Source organism: Sparus aurata, chromosome 13 (assembly GCF_900880675.1).
Source record: "Sparus aurata chromosome 13, fSpaAur1.1, whole genome shotgun sequence".
Lineage (NCBI taxonomy): Eukaryota > Metazoa > Chordata > Actinopteri > Spariformes > Sparidae > Sparus > Sparus aurata.
In genome coordinates, this window is record NC_044199.1 from 26,617,564 (window position 1) to 26,632,089 (window position 14,526).

A 14,526-nucleotide genomic window follows, 5' to 3' on the forward strand; every position below is an offset into this window, starting at 1 on the left:
CTCTAGTCTTATACTTATTATCGTCTTGTCCGATATAAATAAACACACAAACAAATACTTTACACTTGCCTTGTGTTGCTACTTTTAACTGATCAGACCCCTTTTTTTAGCAATAAGTTTACATTCTAGAAGAGCCACTGACCATAAATTAAAACTGCTTGTGCTCTTGAGTAGCATGTTTGTAAAGCAGTTACATTTCTGTTTAATACAACTTCAGCTTTGTTTTTGTAGTTTTAGATATCATTCATATTTTAAAATCTCATATTCATCAGAGTCAGTTGAAAATATCAGTCAACATAAAGACAGTGCGACAAGGAAGATAATGGAGAAGGAAACTCAAGTAGTCAGATGATCAAACTTGTTTCAAACAAAACAACAGCTTAGACATATTATTCAATATCTTTATTTGAATCAAGAATCAGAAATTCTTTATTTTTTTATTATATTTCTTATTTGGATGTAAAACTAAAAGTGATTATTAGGGATAGAATGATAAATGAATTAAATCAAAATTAGCTCAATATAGATATGTTGGTATGAACCGTCAGTATATGTTGGCTGGTAAGAAACAAGAAATTGGATCATAGACATGCCAAAGATACTGAAATTTGAACCAGGAAGTCGGTCTGTACACTGATGATTAAATCCATTTGTTGATGCTTCCTGTTCTATTGTCTGAATTCTTCATTGTGAGGTTGCTCCCTTTGTTGAGTACAGTATTAGTTGAACTAAAATGAAATTGATTGTACTGGGTAATGGGCATGTATTATTGTATGTTTAATGCTAACACACTCAACAAATTGTAAAGCTAAAGCATCAGGATAGAGCTGAAAAGACCTCCAGTTTTTTCACTGCAAAACCTTGCCTAGGTTACGGCAACTGCGGCAATAAAGGCTAAATGAAGTGACAGATTGTGATGGAGTATTAGAGTTTTCATGGGTTTGACTCTGGAGCATGTGTCTGATAAGCTCCAGGCCTTGTGCACGTCACAGGGCAGCAGAACTGAGCAGCGTTGTGGAGGAATTAAGTCCTGTGGGTGAAGGGGAGGGGCAGCAGAGATTAGCAGCCTGAAACTGGGACTGCCCGGGTCTGGCCGCTGACATGGTGGGATTAATAGAAGCTAGCATTGGTTTAGCATAGCACTCTCTAAAATGCAAAGGGAGGCTAATGCTATGCTAACGCTAGGTTGCAAGGTGATGTGAAGGGTAAGGGTAGGCAAATTTCCAAGGAAACTGTTCTAAAGAGCTTTCTTTTAGTTCGAATTTATACCAGAAAGTGCAGTCACATGTACAGTTAATAAACCTATGTGAGAGTTCTGGAACATGTGAACTTTACCATCCCTGAGAGAAAAAAGCCAGCAGATACTGTATGTTTTTAAAAGAAACATGTGACACTGAAATGCGATGAATCCAGGCTAGAAGATGCAGCACAAAGCTACCAAAGCGTTCCCACATACAAATACAAAGAGGCAAGTTGTTTCTTGTCTCTCATGAGCCTGAAGCTTGTGGATGTGTGCATTGAGCGCGTAATTTACACCCTTACATTGGTTTATTTTCTCACGTAGCCACAGCTCTGGAGCGCAACAAAGTAGTTCACTTTCAAAGCAATGTGCTTTCATGCATAGTTTTTAAACCAAGTACTTGTAGCTTGTTCAAACCACCGTAAATCATAGATATTTGGGGCGGCATTGACAACTTTTCTTCCATTTTGTATTAAAGTATTATTGTTAGTTGAGTGTAGAGGAAAACAGCAGTTTTTTTTTTGTTCTGTTTCAAGAAGTAATAAAAACAAACGATTTGGTTGTTGCCAGGATGTTGTTACCATACATTAGAGGACATTTGAATAAATATGAGCGTTTCTCATCTTCCCCAAGTCAATGAAAAGCATCCTGTCAGATTTCAAGTGTGTCTTTGACCCTGCTCAGAAATGGTCTTAACATCCATCCTGAGTGATCCTATCACAAGCAGAGCCATCAGTTAGAATATGGCATTCACATTAGTCTCAAGTGACCACTTGCGATCGGATCTCACTTCCTTGTTCTATATGCAAATAAACATGGTACATCACTGAAACAAACTGATACAATGTTTTGTACACAATTAAAGAAAAAACTTTATGTTTAACATTTGCCAAGATGGCTCAAATAATTAAGAATTTGTCACTGACAGGATTTCATAAGGTTTACCAAATTCAGCAACTTACAAATCTGATAATCTTTTAGAGAGAGTCTGGAGATTTCTCCATAGGGAACAAAGCAGTAGCTACTGTTAACTGCATTTGTAAAATGTGACTTGTTTACTGTCAATAAATGTTGTCTTCTAGGGCTGATACTAGGGCTAAATAAAGCACTTAATTACTGATACAACTGGGAGACTGAAATACCCTCTCTGTTGTGACAATGTTGGTGACAATTGGTTCTTTCACAAAATATTAACGACATTTAATGACATTTTGACAAATAATCATTAGTAACGTAGATATAATGACTGAGTGAAGACAAGTATTAGACCAGTCTGGTAAGTTCAGTAAATGACATCAGGTTTTTGTAATGTAGCCTTTAAATCCAGGAAAAAAACACCATTTATGCATTATCATGATTTAACGATACATATCTTTGAAAATTGCCCTGCCTTAATTGATACCAGATCTGAATGGGGCCTTGGATCTTATGAATCCCAGTGTAGTTACAGACAGAGAAGGAAGTCCCTCCCCAGTCCTGAATGTATGCATCGGACTTGACCCTTGTGGGTGTAGTTTAGCGTAATGACTGATTGGGAAATCAGGGGATTAAGAAGTGTACCTGCAGTTTTTTACCACTAGTAACCACTGTTTCATGAAGGGGATTAATAACATGCAGTCTAACCTTTCGCTAATGACGTTGCCCCGGCATGATGACACGATGATGACTCCTGCCGTGGTTGCCATGATGGCATGGATGGAGGACACCAGTCTAAGAGAGAGGCAAACACATAAAAACAGAAGGTTTATATGATGATACTGAGCCAAGACATTCATAAACATTCATTAATCATACTCTGGGCAGTCACAGAATCGAATATAAAAAACAGGCTGCAAACTGAAGCATACTTAGGTCTATACAGCACTGTCCTTTATGAACCTCTATAAAAACAGAGAGCAAGATATAGCTTTAGCTTGTTTATTTGGTTTCTGTTTGGTCAGGTCCAAGAATCCTGGATGGGTGGTAGAATGGTAGAAAATCTGGTTATATAACCATGTTATATGCTATGTTTATGGAGCTTTGAAACAATTAACAGAGCACTGATGCCATGACCAACTCAAAGGGTCAGTATTTGATGACCTGGTAATGATACTTAACAATCCACTTAGGTTTAAAAAGTAGAACAATAGTTGATTGTTGAATCTCATTCTCTAGACTACAGACTCCTAGCGTGAGAATGTGATTTACCAATCAACTATCTTTCTCTAATTGCTTACTCCGATTTTGGTACAAATTCACATTCACATTGTGCTTGGAGGGAAGTATTTTCATGGACATTATGATTGTCTGTCATTTTTTAATATGTACAAATGATTCAGTGCATCGTACTTATATGCCTTTGCACACCAGTCAAGTTACTGTTCCTTAGCCATGGTGTTACATACTGGACGGAACATCTTTTTTGTGTTTTGTGAGGTCACAATGACCTTTGACTATCAATTTCTAATCAGTTCCAAATTTAAAGAAATTCCCTAAAGGCATTCCTTTGATATCTTGTTTACAAAAATGGGTCGCCAAGAGTTCAAAGTGACCTTGACCTTTGACAACCAAACCCTAACCCCAATCATTTCAGCCTTGAATCCGTTTGCTCCAAATCTGAAAAAAATTCCTCCAGGTGTTCTTGAAACATCACATTCACAAGAATTGGACAGAAGGACAACCACAAGATATAAACAAATAATATAACACTCAATAATAACAGGCACAGAGGCATTAAAAAACCTAAACACAAATACATTAAAAACAATGTTATTACTAGATAATAAAACCCTGATTGCCAGAGTAAATGTTGGGTATTCCTGAATGGAATAAAACATGATATGACATCTATAGATAATTACTATGAGACTCACAAAAAAATCTATCATATTTTTTAATCTATGATCTCCAGTCCTTCATAGGATACCAAAACCAAGATCAGGTTAGCCACTTGGCCTAACTGATATTTTAATACTAAATGAAAGTCAGATTCTTTGGTAAACCTTCCACACTGGTCTTACCCAAGAAATTATATTTGATTTGTTAGCGTAGCCACATTATTTACAGGTCTATGAGCATGGTAGAACCTGAATAATCTAGGTCATGTCTTTGAAAAGGATCCCTTCAGGTGACCTACTACAGCAGTCAGAACTACAAGTGCAGTGTCCCATCATGGGATTAGCAGTGCTTGGCCTCGACTTTCCCCGTCTATAAACAGACCTGTGACATAGGAGAACTTGGTACATCTCTATTTGAAGTGTCACTGTGTGAGGTGGCATAAGTCATACACAACATTCATAGGCTTTGCATTTGACGAGTATACTCGCAAGTCATGAATTTATGACCCTACTGAGTGCGATGTTGTGGCTGTCCCGGAAAGAACTTGATGACTGTTCAGTTTACAGTCAGAGAGATGCAGATTTTTATTTCCTAATGGCACAACAGAGTTAATTTTTGTCCATTTTAAAAACAGGACGCTGGATTATATCACCAATTTGTTCAAACTATGAATGGCCGCTTTTGCTCAGACAAGCTCTGTCCCTGGCTGTACTCCAACTTGGCAGCACAGTAAGCTGCTTTGAAATCAGAAAACATGTAATTCATTCCCCGACACTCACTGCAGCCATAAAGAGACAGTCACCCTTTTAACACACCACTGCTTTTAAATGCTTTAACTTTCCTCAGCATCTTCTGGGTCTGGTTTACATGAAAACCTACTCATCACCACCTACATCAATGAATGGAGACACAGTTTACCTTGTGAAACTGCAATTGAGCTCAACAACTGCTCTTCCCTTGTTCATTACAGATGAGAGGCTTGTGTGGGCTCGAGAGAAAACTTATTTTCAATTTATACATTTCCTTTGCTTCACCTGTCTTGTTTAGGATACAGCACTGGGACAGTACTGAACAGATTTCAGCTGAGAACTATATCCATTTTTACCACCAGGGATATATCATATTTGCAGGGCTGCAAGTTACGGCCAATTATATGCCTACTGTTTTCATGATTAAATGTTTGGTTGATGAGAAGTAAGAAAATTGTGAGAAGTTCTCACTGTAGTTTCAAGGAGCCCAAAGTAATGTCTACAACTTGCTTCTTTTGTCCAACCAACAGTCCAAAACCCAAAGTCTTCATTGGTTTTCAAAAATGACAAAGTGACAAAGAAAAGCAACAAATCCTTATATCTGAGAAGCTGGAACCGGCAAATGTTTTCACATATTTATTTGAAAAAGACAAATAATTAACAGATTATCAAATTATTTGGTAGTTTGTTGTCTTTTGATTGACTTTTGTTTTGCAGCTAATTTGCATTTTGCTGCCTGAGCTAACTTTTCCAAGTTAAAAAATGATCATGAATGGAATCATAAGATTTGAGTCCAAAAGACAGAAAAATAGTAATTAGAAAGATTCTGGTAGCAAGGTATTTCCAGCTTGTTCATTAGATTTCTTAAAAAAACTATGAGTCAGAATTCTATGAAATTTGACCACTGACATTTCCTCTACAGACTTCATAAAGGTAGCCTTTGTCAGACGTTTGCCCCCGACATGGTAGGATAGAATATTCTTTAATTCTCAAAATGACCTCTTTGGCCACAAGAAGTATAAAAATCGAATGTCTAGAATGGCGGTTTATGCTCAATACAGCATGAACCTTCTCTGTGTTGGGCACTACACAATATCTCCTAGTAAGTTTGCTCAACAATGCACACATGAGATCTTATAATGTGACAGATGAAATTCATAAAATTTACTAAGCACATTTTTGCGCTTTCAATTCTACTGACCACATGGCATTTATTCCAGGACAACCCTAAGGAAAACTTCTACAACTACATCTGTAGCTGGTCCACAATTAGGACCTGAAAATACCAAAACTGTCACTTTGCAGGTGGTGAATCTTGTGATTTTTTCATGTTGGGTTCATGGATCCAAAGTCTCGGTCCAAAAAGATACCAGATCCAAGGACATTAAGACCTGATTCTAAATACAGTTGCTCCAAACAGACCAAAAGCTTGAGAAGCAATCAATAAATCAATTTTATTGCGTATGCAGGTTTTGAAGAGGTTGCTTAACCCACTGAACATAGGCAACAGACTCCTTTCCCATTACCACTAGATACGTTTTCCGTTTTATTTTTTTGCTGTGTAATGTTTGACACAGGAAACTGGGAACAGCAGGAAGCAGCATATCTATGGTCAGGCAGATATTTTTAGTTTTAACTCTGGAATCCTTATTTTTGGTTTATATTATCTGAACTTGCCTAACCTTAACCTGCAAAAAGTACCAGGACATAAGAAGGTGTTGTTCCTTTTAAAGATATTGAAAATGTGAGTGACAGTTGTCAGCACATAAAACCATTGATCTGATGATCTTCACTTATCCAGATAATTATGATAGTCAGTAACAATTGTACGGCCTTACGTACTGGAAAAAAAAAAGTTTAAACCAAGAATCAAATGGAACTGCAACTTCAAAATCGGAAGTCAAATCAAATCTTGAATTTGGAGAATCGTGACACCCCTACCAGAAATAAATGCCAGTTGCTACCTTCCCACCGAAGAAACATGCCAGATATTAGTGGGGTTTTTGTTCAGTGTGATTGGGGTATTAACACAGCATCGATCTACTCCAGTGTTAGACACATTGACACAAAGCCCAAGAGCCTACAACTGGACCCTAACCATGAAGAAAATCAACTGGACCAAGCCTGACTCCCCGGTCAGGTTTCAGCCAGTAGGAAGGAGAAGAACTGTGAATTTCCTTCGCGAGAAAAGCTTAAGACTTTTAGTACTGTTGTAACTAATCACTAGTTTTACAAGGCCAATAAAGACGTCTTTCTTTTTTTTAACAAGTTATAGTGTGTGGCAAATGGTAAGATTGAGAAACAAAGAGTGTATTTATGTGGTTTCCTGCTTGAACCTGCTGCCACCTCACACCAATCTCCATGGGAATGTGGCCATGACACCGGCATCGGCAAGGCAACGAAGGCCATATGACCGGCAACTACAAAATGACAGACCCTAAGCGGGAAAAGACTAACTGGCCTCTCTCTCTCCTTCCTCTATGAACTCTACCCCCCGCAACATGCACACACACACACATTTTATCCCCACGCCTCGCTGCCTTCTAGGGCTGTATGGTTGCATACTCTATCACAAGACCCAGATTTTACACAGTCCATTCATTGTGTGTCCGGCAATAACCCCCTCTCTCCCTGCTGATGAAAGGTTGAGGTTGACGGGGTGAGGAGCGTGTGGAGGGGAAAAAGGGAAGAATGCCTCGCTGCCTTGTTCGGCAATGTTGTCTTTTCTTTTCCTGCTGTGTCAGGCCAGTGAAAATCCTCGGCTTCTCTTTCACTACCAACGAAGTCTTCCTACTGACTGTTTCGTTACACACGGACCACTTGCTCTTTCAAGATCTGTCACACACACAGTCTGACAGTCAGAAGAGGTGGGCTTTTTTTCTTGCTCCTCCCGTAAATGGGCTACGTAATCTGTGGTCCCATTGGCACTGCAGCAGAGCTAAAGAAAAAGTGACAGCAGAGGCAAAAAAAGCAAACAGGGTAAAGTGCATTTCATGGCAAGAAGGAACTCTCTCTCCGTCTCCCTATCGCAATCTCTCAATCGCACAAATGGATGCAGCTACATCCCTAACTGCATTGTTCCTAACCACTTCCGTAGTCGTAAATAAACAGTTAATCAATAAGACAATCAACAGAAATGATCTTGATACTTTTGCTTATCGATTCATCGTGTAAATGCCAGCTGGAAATGTAACATTATGTAGCAAACGTGACATTACTCTTAGTTTTATGTCATGATAAATTTACAAACTGAGAAATTCTGATCAACATTTTTCACAATTTATTGTAATTTTAACCAAACTGATATATTAACTGATCATGAGGTGCAACCCTAAAGGTGGGCGAACTATTACCTTGTGTCAGTGGCTATCACAAGGTAAGCAACGATCAATACAGTACAAGGAAACGTCTAACATATCTTAAGAAAGGTATCAATCTTTTGAAAGCCACTTCTCTCATGTAAGTCACATCACTACTATACCGTAATGGAAGGTAACTTAAGTTTATTACTATAGTACTGTACTTAAGTACAATTTAATAATACATTACTTTACAAAGTATTTCCTTTACATGCTGCTTCATACCTATACTCCACAACTTTGCAGAGGTAAATACTGTGCTTACTTACTTTACTAGAACCCATCCGATACACTGGCCCACAGATATAACGATTAATTAAGCTAAACGGATCTTACATGTATTTGATTGCAATTACAACACTATTAAATGCATCATATAATATTCTATAATAATAATATAACACTGTAAAAGGACCCATTCCACATAACAAGTACTTTGATTTGATACTTTCAGTACATTTGCCTGATAACACTACTGTACTTTTGATCTTGGAATATTTTTAAGTGCGAACATCTAATTTAGTCTGTTCTTGAAGTAATATTTTTGTCAACTTACGATGTTTGACTGGTGGTAATTTGAGACCCACTGTACAAGTTAAATTTAGTAGTAGCACATACTGAAAGCACATACTGAAAGCAAGTCCTTACATTAAGAGTGCGGCTGGCGTATGAACCTTAAAAGGCGTTAACAGTAATCGAGAGACTTTCAAGCTTAGCGTGTGCCAGTTGATGTTGAGCTTTACAATCCCTTGTTAAGTCAAGTGTTTCTCTCTAAAGTAGGTTAGGTTGCACCTGGAACTGCATGAGCTCTTTTTAGCTGATTTCATATTTACATTTTTGGTGCTTAATTTTGATTGGTTCAGTACTGACCTGTTTCTCAGAGATCACCTGTCAATCTCATCTTTTTTTGTCAGTTTAGTCATGACGGTCATCACTGCTGACACTTAACACCCACTTCTCTCTTTTCCAGACACACTGGACACATAGTGAAGTTCCCCCTGTGTGATGTGCACTGATATTGAGGGATGTCTTTTTGTGGGGGAAAAAAAAAAACAGTGCAGAGTTAAGCTTAGGTTGAAGATAGTCTAAGGTGTCCTTAAATGGCCACTGGAAGATTTGAGCTGAACAATAAGTCCAAAATGCGAAGTAATCTTTTTGAGTATAAGCACACATGCTAACTGTTATCAAGTTCCACCAGCTCATTTGTGAGAATTTGCTGTTTTTTCTCTATTTCATCTGATTGTAAACTGAACGTGGTTTTTTTTTGTTTTTTTTTAAAAAGACCAAACACCTTATTGAACAAAATTACCTGCCGCCAATTGCTATTTACAGACCTACATATGACATACACTAACACAAGGGCCTTTCCTCTAGCAGGAACCTCATTCCAAAACATATATATTTTTATTCAAAAATAGCAATGTTTTCGCCGTAGATTTCATCCTATGAACAATTCTATTTTGGTGCCATAAAACCAGTTGCAAGGAAAGAGAAAAAGTCTTTCTTTGATGATTTTCAACCACTATTTGTGGATTATATTTTTCTGGGCTGACTGAGGAGTATTCTCACTTCCTATTCAATAATAAGCTCAGTGTTGTTTCTAGTACTGATGAAATAATCCCTAACTCACTCCATTACAATGTTACAGCATTGACACACCCCACCATGACACTACATACCAGCTCAACTGTAGTTGAAGGTGCACTCAAAACAGAAACTACAGCAGGCTATGAAAAAATATGCCATATGAATATGATGTGAACATAATGTTTAAAAATATTAAAAATATTGGGAGGTACATCAGGAGAGATATTGTTACACATCTGAATAAACTTGAGAGCTAACGACAACATCTTGACGTATAGAATGACAAAGTAAAATGTTACATGTATCCTGTTAAGGCAGTTATCACTTATCACCAACTGAACATTACAACTGTAAAAAGAAAATGCAGCCCCATCCTCTCAGTGTCTCAAATTAAATGGGCCTTCCACCAACCCCAAGTATGACAAAAAGATTACTACTCAGCCTGTGAATGCAGTTATTTAAACGCAAATTCACTACCTGAGCGAGTTGAAAATGATTCAACCTGAGCAAAATATTCACACGAATTTTGAGGCATTAATTTTAGGCGTTTATTTGCGTCAGTAACATACAAGGACGAATGGAAAATGGAAAAACAAAAAGAGTTAAGGTTCCTGCTGACTCGTAGAATCAGAAATCAGTCAGAAGCTGAGCTGAACACAAACATAGACAGGAAAAATTTCAAGGACATGGTCAACTTGTGCGTCACTAGCTAGCTTCCAGCTAATACCTGCTGTTATTTTTGTCTAGAAAAGAACAGCGTGACATCTGTCTACCTCATCCTTTCCTAATGTCTCTGTTTTACCGCAGCCACATTATAATGCAACCCTGGAGTTTTCAAACTAAAACAGGGCCAGCAGCATTTTGAAATGTCTCAGTTTTAGGGGTCCTAAAATGCTGGGCTAATGTGGACGACAGGCCTAAAAGTAGCAAAGATTATGCGTTTTTTAAAAAAAAAAGGGTGGATGTAGCCTCAAAATTGCATCCGATATGACCTAAAATGCTGGATCTGGTATTGGTGAGTACGCAAGTCTAAGCCCCGATCTAATACCACATAAATTCTTGTTCAGAAATGAGATCCTGTCACTGCCCAGTAGTGTCATGTACACCTGTATATTACAACAGTTTTTTTTACTGCACAAGTAGACCATATCGTCCAGTTACTTGTATAATTTCAAGCACATCCATATATTACATCCATAGATGTTAAGTAGAATACAGTTGTAAATTTTGAATAATGATATGTAGGTTTTTAAACAACATCAGATCAGTACTCAGGATCAGCTGATACATTAAGTTCAGGTATCAGAACTGGTATCAAAGAAGGGAAAAAAAAAAGGTACAGCACATTTATAGTTTTGCAGCTGTCAAGTTTGTACGACTTTGGGGCAAAGAATGCTTAACCCAAAGCCTGCATTACAAACTGGAGATGGAGAGATTCAAAGAAGAGGGTTAAGTGAGGAATCCGATCACGTTACTATGTGGAAATTGTCAGATCCATTGTCCAAGAAGCTTAACCCATTCTAGGGACTATAGATGTAATATTTCCACCACTGCTGATTGGATTTATTTGCCTCTCACAAGTCCCCCAGCATTATGTAATTGTCACACTACATCAGTATACATTTGACTTACAAACAAGTATTGTATGCCTTCACTTTAGAGCAAAGTGATTGTATCACAGTAAGGCAGAGTGATTAATTGGACATCTCACAGTTGTGTAAATGTTTGCTAACTCACCCATTACAGAATGTAATTTATCACTTCAAACACTCCAATGATTAGTTGATTGTCAACAACTATTCTGATAACAGATTAATCATGAGTCAGTGGGTTTTGGGCTGTTGGTTGGACAAAAGAAGCGATCTGAAGACGCAACTCTGGCCACCTTGACAAAATGCTACATCGATCAATTTTGGAAAAAAAAAAATCTGATTAGTCGATAATATAAATGAGCATGAGATGAAGCCTTAAACAGCATTACATTACCAACATATGCTTCTAATTAAAGCTAACTGGCATGAATTTCCTTCTGTGTTTCACCACATGTTTTAAAATTAGAGGCCAGGGACATACAAATCTGATAATCAGCCAATCAAGGATTTCAGTTATTACTAAATCATCAAACAACTATTCAACAAGTTGAGATTTGCAAAAGGTAGTGGAGGCAAAATGAGAAATATATATTCACTCGTGCATTTTCTGAGAATCTACATGCTAGACATTTCAACAAATTCAGGGAGTTTTAAGGCATATAACCTGGTGAATCTGAAACTGTTCCACCTAAACCAAAGACACTAGCATGATCGAAGCTCATGACCTGCATGTCAGAAGAGATACAGCAGAATTTGGAGGCTTGTTTCATGGTGAACGAGCAGTGGCTCATCCCCCGAGGCGTGGACGATTGTGAGAACAACATTTTCCGTTAGACGAGCATTAGTAAATTAGTGGAAGCGTTATTCAGGAGTACAGTTCAGTGTTTTCCAGTGCATAGCTAACTCAGCAGTCGGCCCTGACCGGAGCTCAGAAGAGGATTAGTAGGAGTGACAGCGTACAAATGAGCATTGAACTGAACTGTGCACATGCGAGCAAGTCACACTGACTCACACATATGCGCAAACTGTATTAATTATTACTACTTTGAAACTCAACACCCATGAGATGCTGGGTTACTGAGGAGGCTTCAGATGTAATGATTTACTTTTTTAAACATACGGATCAAGCTAAGGCTGCAACCAATGATGATGATGATTTTCATTGTTGATCATTTTCTCGATTAATCCATTAGTTGCAGGTCTATTACTTAATAGCCTAAAAGCCCAAGATTATGTCCTCAAATGTCTTGTTTTATCTACAGTCAAAGGCTGTTCAGTTTACTGTAAAAGGGTAGAATACAACTGATAACATTCACATTAAAAAAGCTGAAATCAGAGAATTTTGACATTGTTTTTCTTTAAAAAAAAATAAAAATTCTCAAACTGATTACAAATAATTAGCTTTAAATTTAACAGTTGATGACTTATCAATTAATCATTGCAGCTCCGGATAAAGCTCAGTTTTGAGTTTATTCACATACAACAATAATGTCACTTTAAATGTTTGTATGAGCAGTTACAAGGCCCCTGGTGGATGCAAAAAAAATTTAATGGTTATGAAAACATACATGCTAGCAGAGCATTTAAGCCCATCACACACAAATGATGCATTTCAGACACACACCAAATACTTAAACACAGAAACAATGTGAGCTTTGGTATTAATCAGTCTATTATGGCATCAATATAGCATTTATTTTCCTGTAAAGACTCATAGTTTTGCTGTGATATTTGCCAATCATCCCTGTGAAGATTCTTCGAGGGATACTGTGCCCATTTATTAATAATAAAACACAACATAAATGGTTATATATAGATAAAAGACAACAAATGTACTGGTAATGTAATGTAAGTAGCTAACGTTAACAGTCCTGGTTATGCGTTAAATAATCAAAATAACAGCACATTAAGCTAACTGAGTGAGCGACAACTAGCTTAAAGTCACATAGCAGGATGGAATGCTATAAAGATGCTACATGCTAGGCGGCATTTCGTCAGGTTATGTTGTGTAAAGTGATGAATTTAGATAGTTTACCTCTCGCTGACCAGCACCACGTCGGCATCGCTCCAGTGTTTGAACACACACGGCAGGATCCTCCTGAAGGCGAAGAAGAGACCGGGGAAAACTACGGCGCCACAAGCTAAAACTTGCAACATCCTGCCTGTATTTTCCTCTAAACCTGCCCCGAGACCTGACGCTCTCCCCTCCGCGAGTTTCGCCCGTTTACACGCGGCGGTGAGGCATTTCTAGTGAGGCCGGGGGTCGGTGTTTTTCACCGGGAACGGTCCACCATCTGCACACACACACACATACACACTGCTGAGAGTCAGCAGCAGCAGCAGCACCACTGTCGAGCTAAAATCAAGGAAACACACCAAAGTTTCTGCGGTGACTGTCAGAATAAGAGCCGTGACCCGGCGCCGGAATGAAGCTGGCTCTTCCGGTGATAGGGTTCATACGCAGGGTTACGCTTTTATTTTGAAGGTCAAACTTTACTCAGCTCACTTGCTGACAGATGGACAATCGTTCGTGTTAGGCTACGTCATCTGTGTGATTTTCCGAGAGAACTAACTCTGAATATAAATATGAATACACAGTCATTCAATGAACACAGACACAGTGTTTCAGTCATAGTTTGTATGGTGTCTTTCTAACAGCAGAAGTGGAATAACCGTTAAAACATTTACTGTAATCTGAGTTGCGTTACTCGAGGTTTACCCTTTTCACTCCACTTCCTTCTTCTCAGCTACATTTTGAGAAAATATTGTAGGCTACTTTTTTATTTCATCATAGTTATTTGTCACTTAGTTGATGTGAATTGCTTCTAAAACATGATACGTTGTTACAAATTAAATGACCCAAATGCAGTTAAATGCTAGGAGGGCGACTGTTTAAATTATAATTACCAGCTGTTTCTGTCTTTTATTCACACCAAACATTTAATTTTTCCAGCTTACTCCTAGTGTGTGGGTTTGTAATGTGTGTAGGATATAACAAACATCGTAGTAACGTTGTTACTTTCCACTTTTTTGCGTGAATAATGTGCATATGAATGGACAATGAAAATAATCATCGGTAGCGGTCCAAAAATACAAATAAGTAAAATGCGAGAGTAGTTAATGATAATCTCACAGGGGACACTTTTCTTCGTTGACTCCTTTTAATTAAGTACATTTTTCTG

The 14,526-nt window shown here is 38.0% G+C and overlaps 1 protein-coding gene across 3 annotated transcripts in view; it reads right to left on the reverse strand.

The window, feature by feature from the left end:
* tlcd3a (TLC domain containing 3A) overlaps positions 1-13,772 on the reverse strand; it is a 37,184-nt gene extending 23,412 nt beyond the window's left edge. For 2 of the 3 annotated variants that reach the window (XR_003986329.1, XM_030437098.1), the window contains exons 1-2: positions 13,380-13,771; positions 2,864-2,950 (exon numbers count right to left, since the gene is read on the reverse strand). Coding sequence is in view for 2 of the 3 variants with exons in the window: in XM_030437098.1 (XP_030292958.1) it covers positions 2,864-2,950; positions 13,380-13,501 (209 nt within the window). In the remaining variant the exon portion in view is untranslated. Of the gene's footprint in view, positions 1-2,863; positions 2,951-13,379 lie in introns of all 3 variants that reach the window. The other variant, XM_030437099.1, reaches the window with a different exon arrangement.
* Positions 13,773-14,526: the final 754 nt, after the last annotated feature.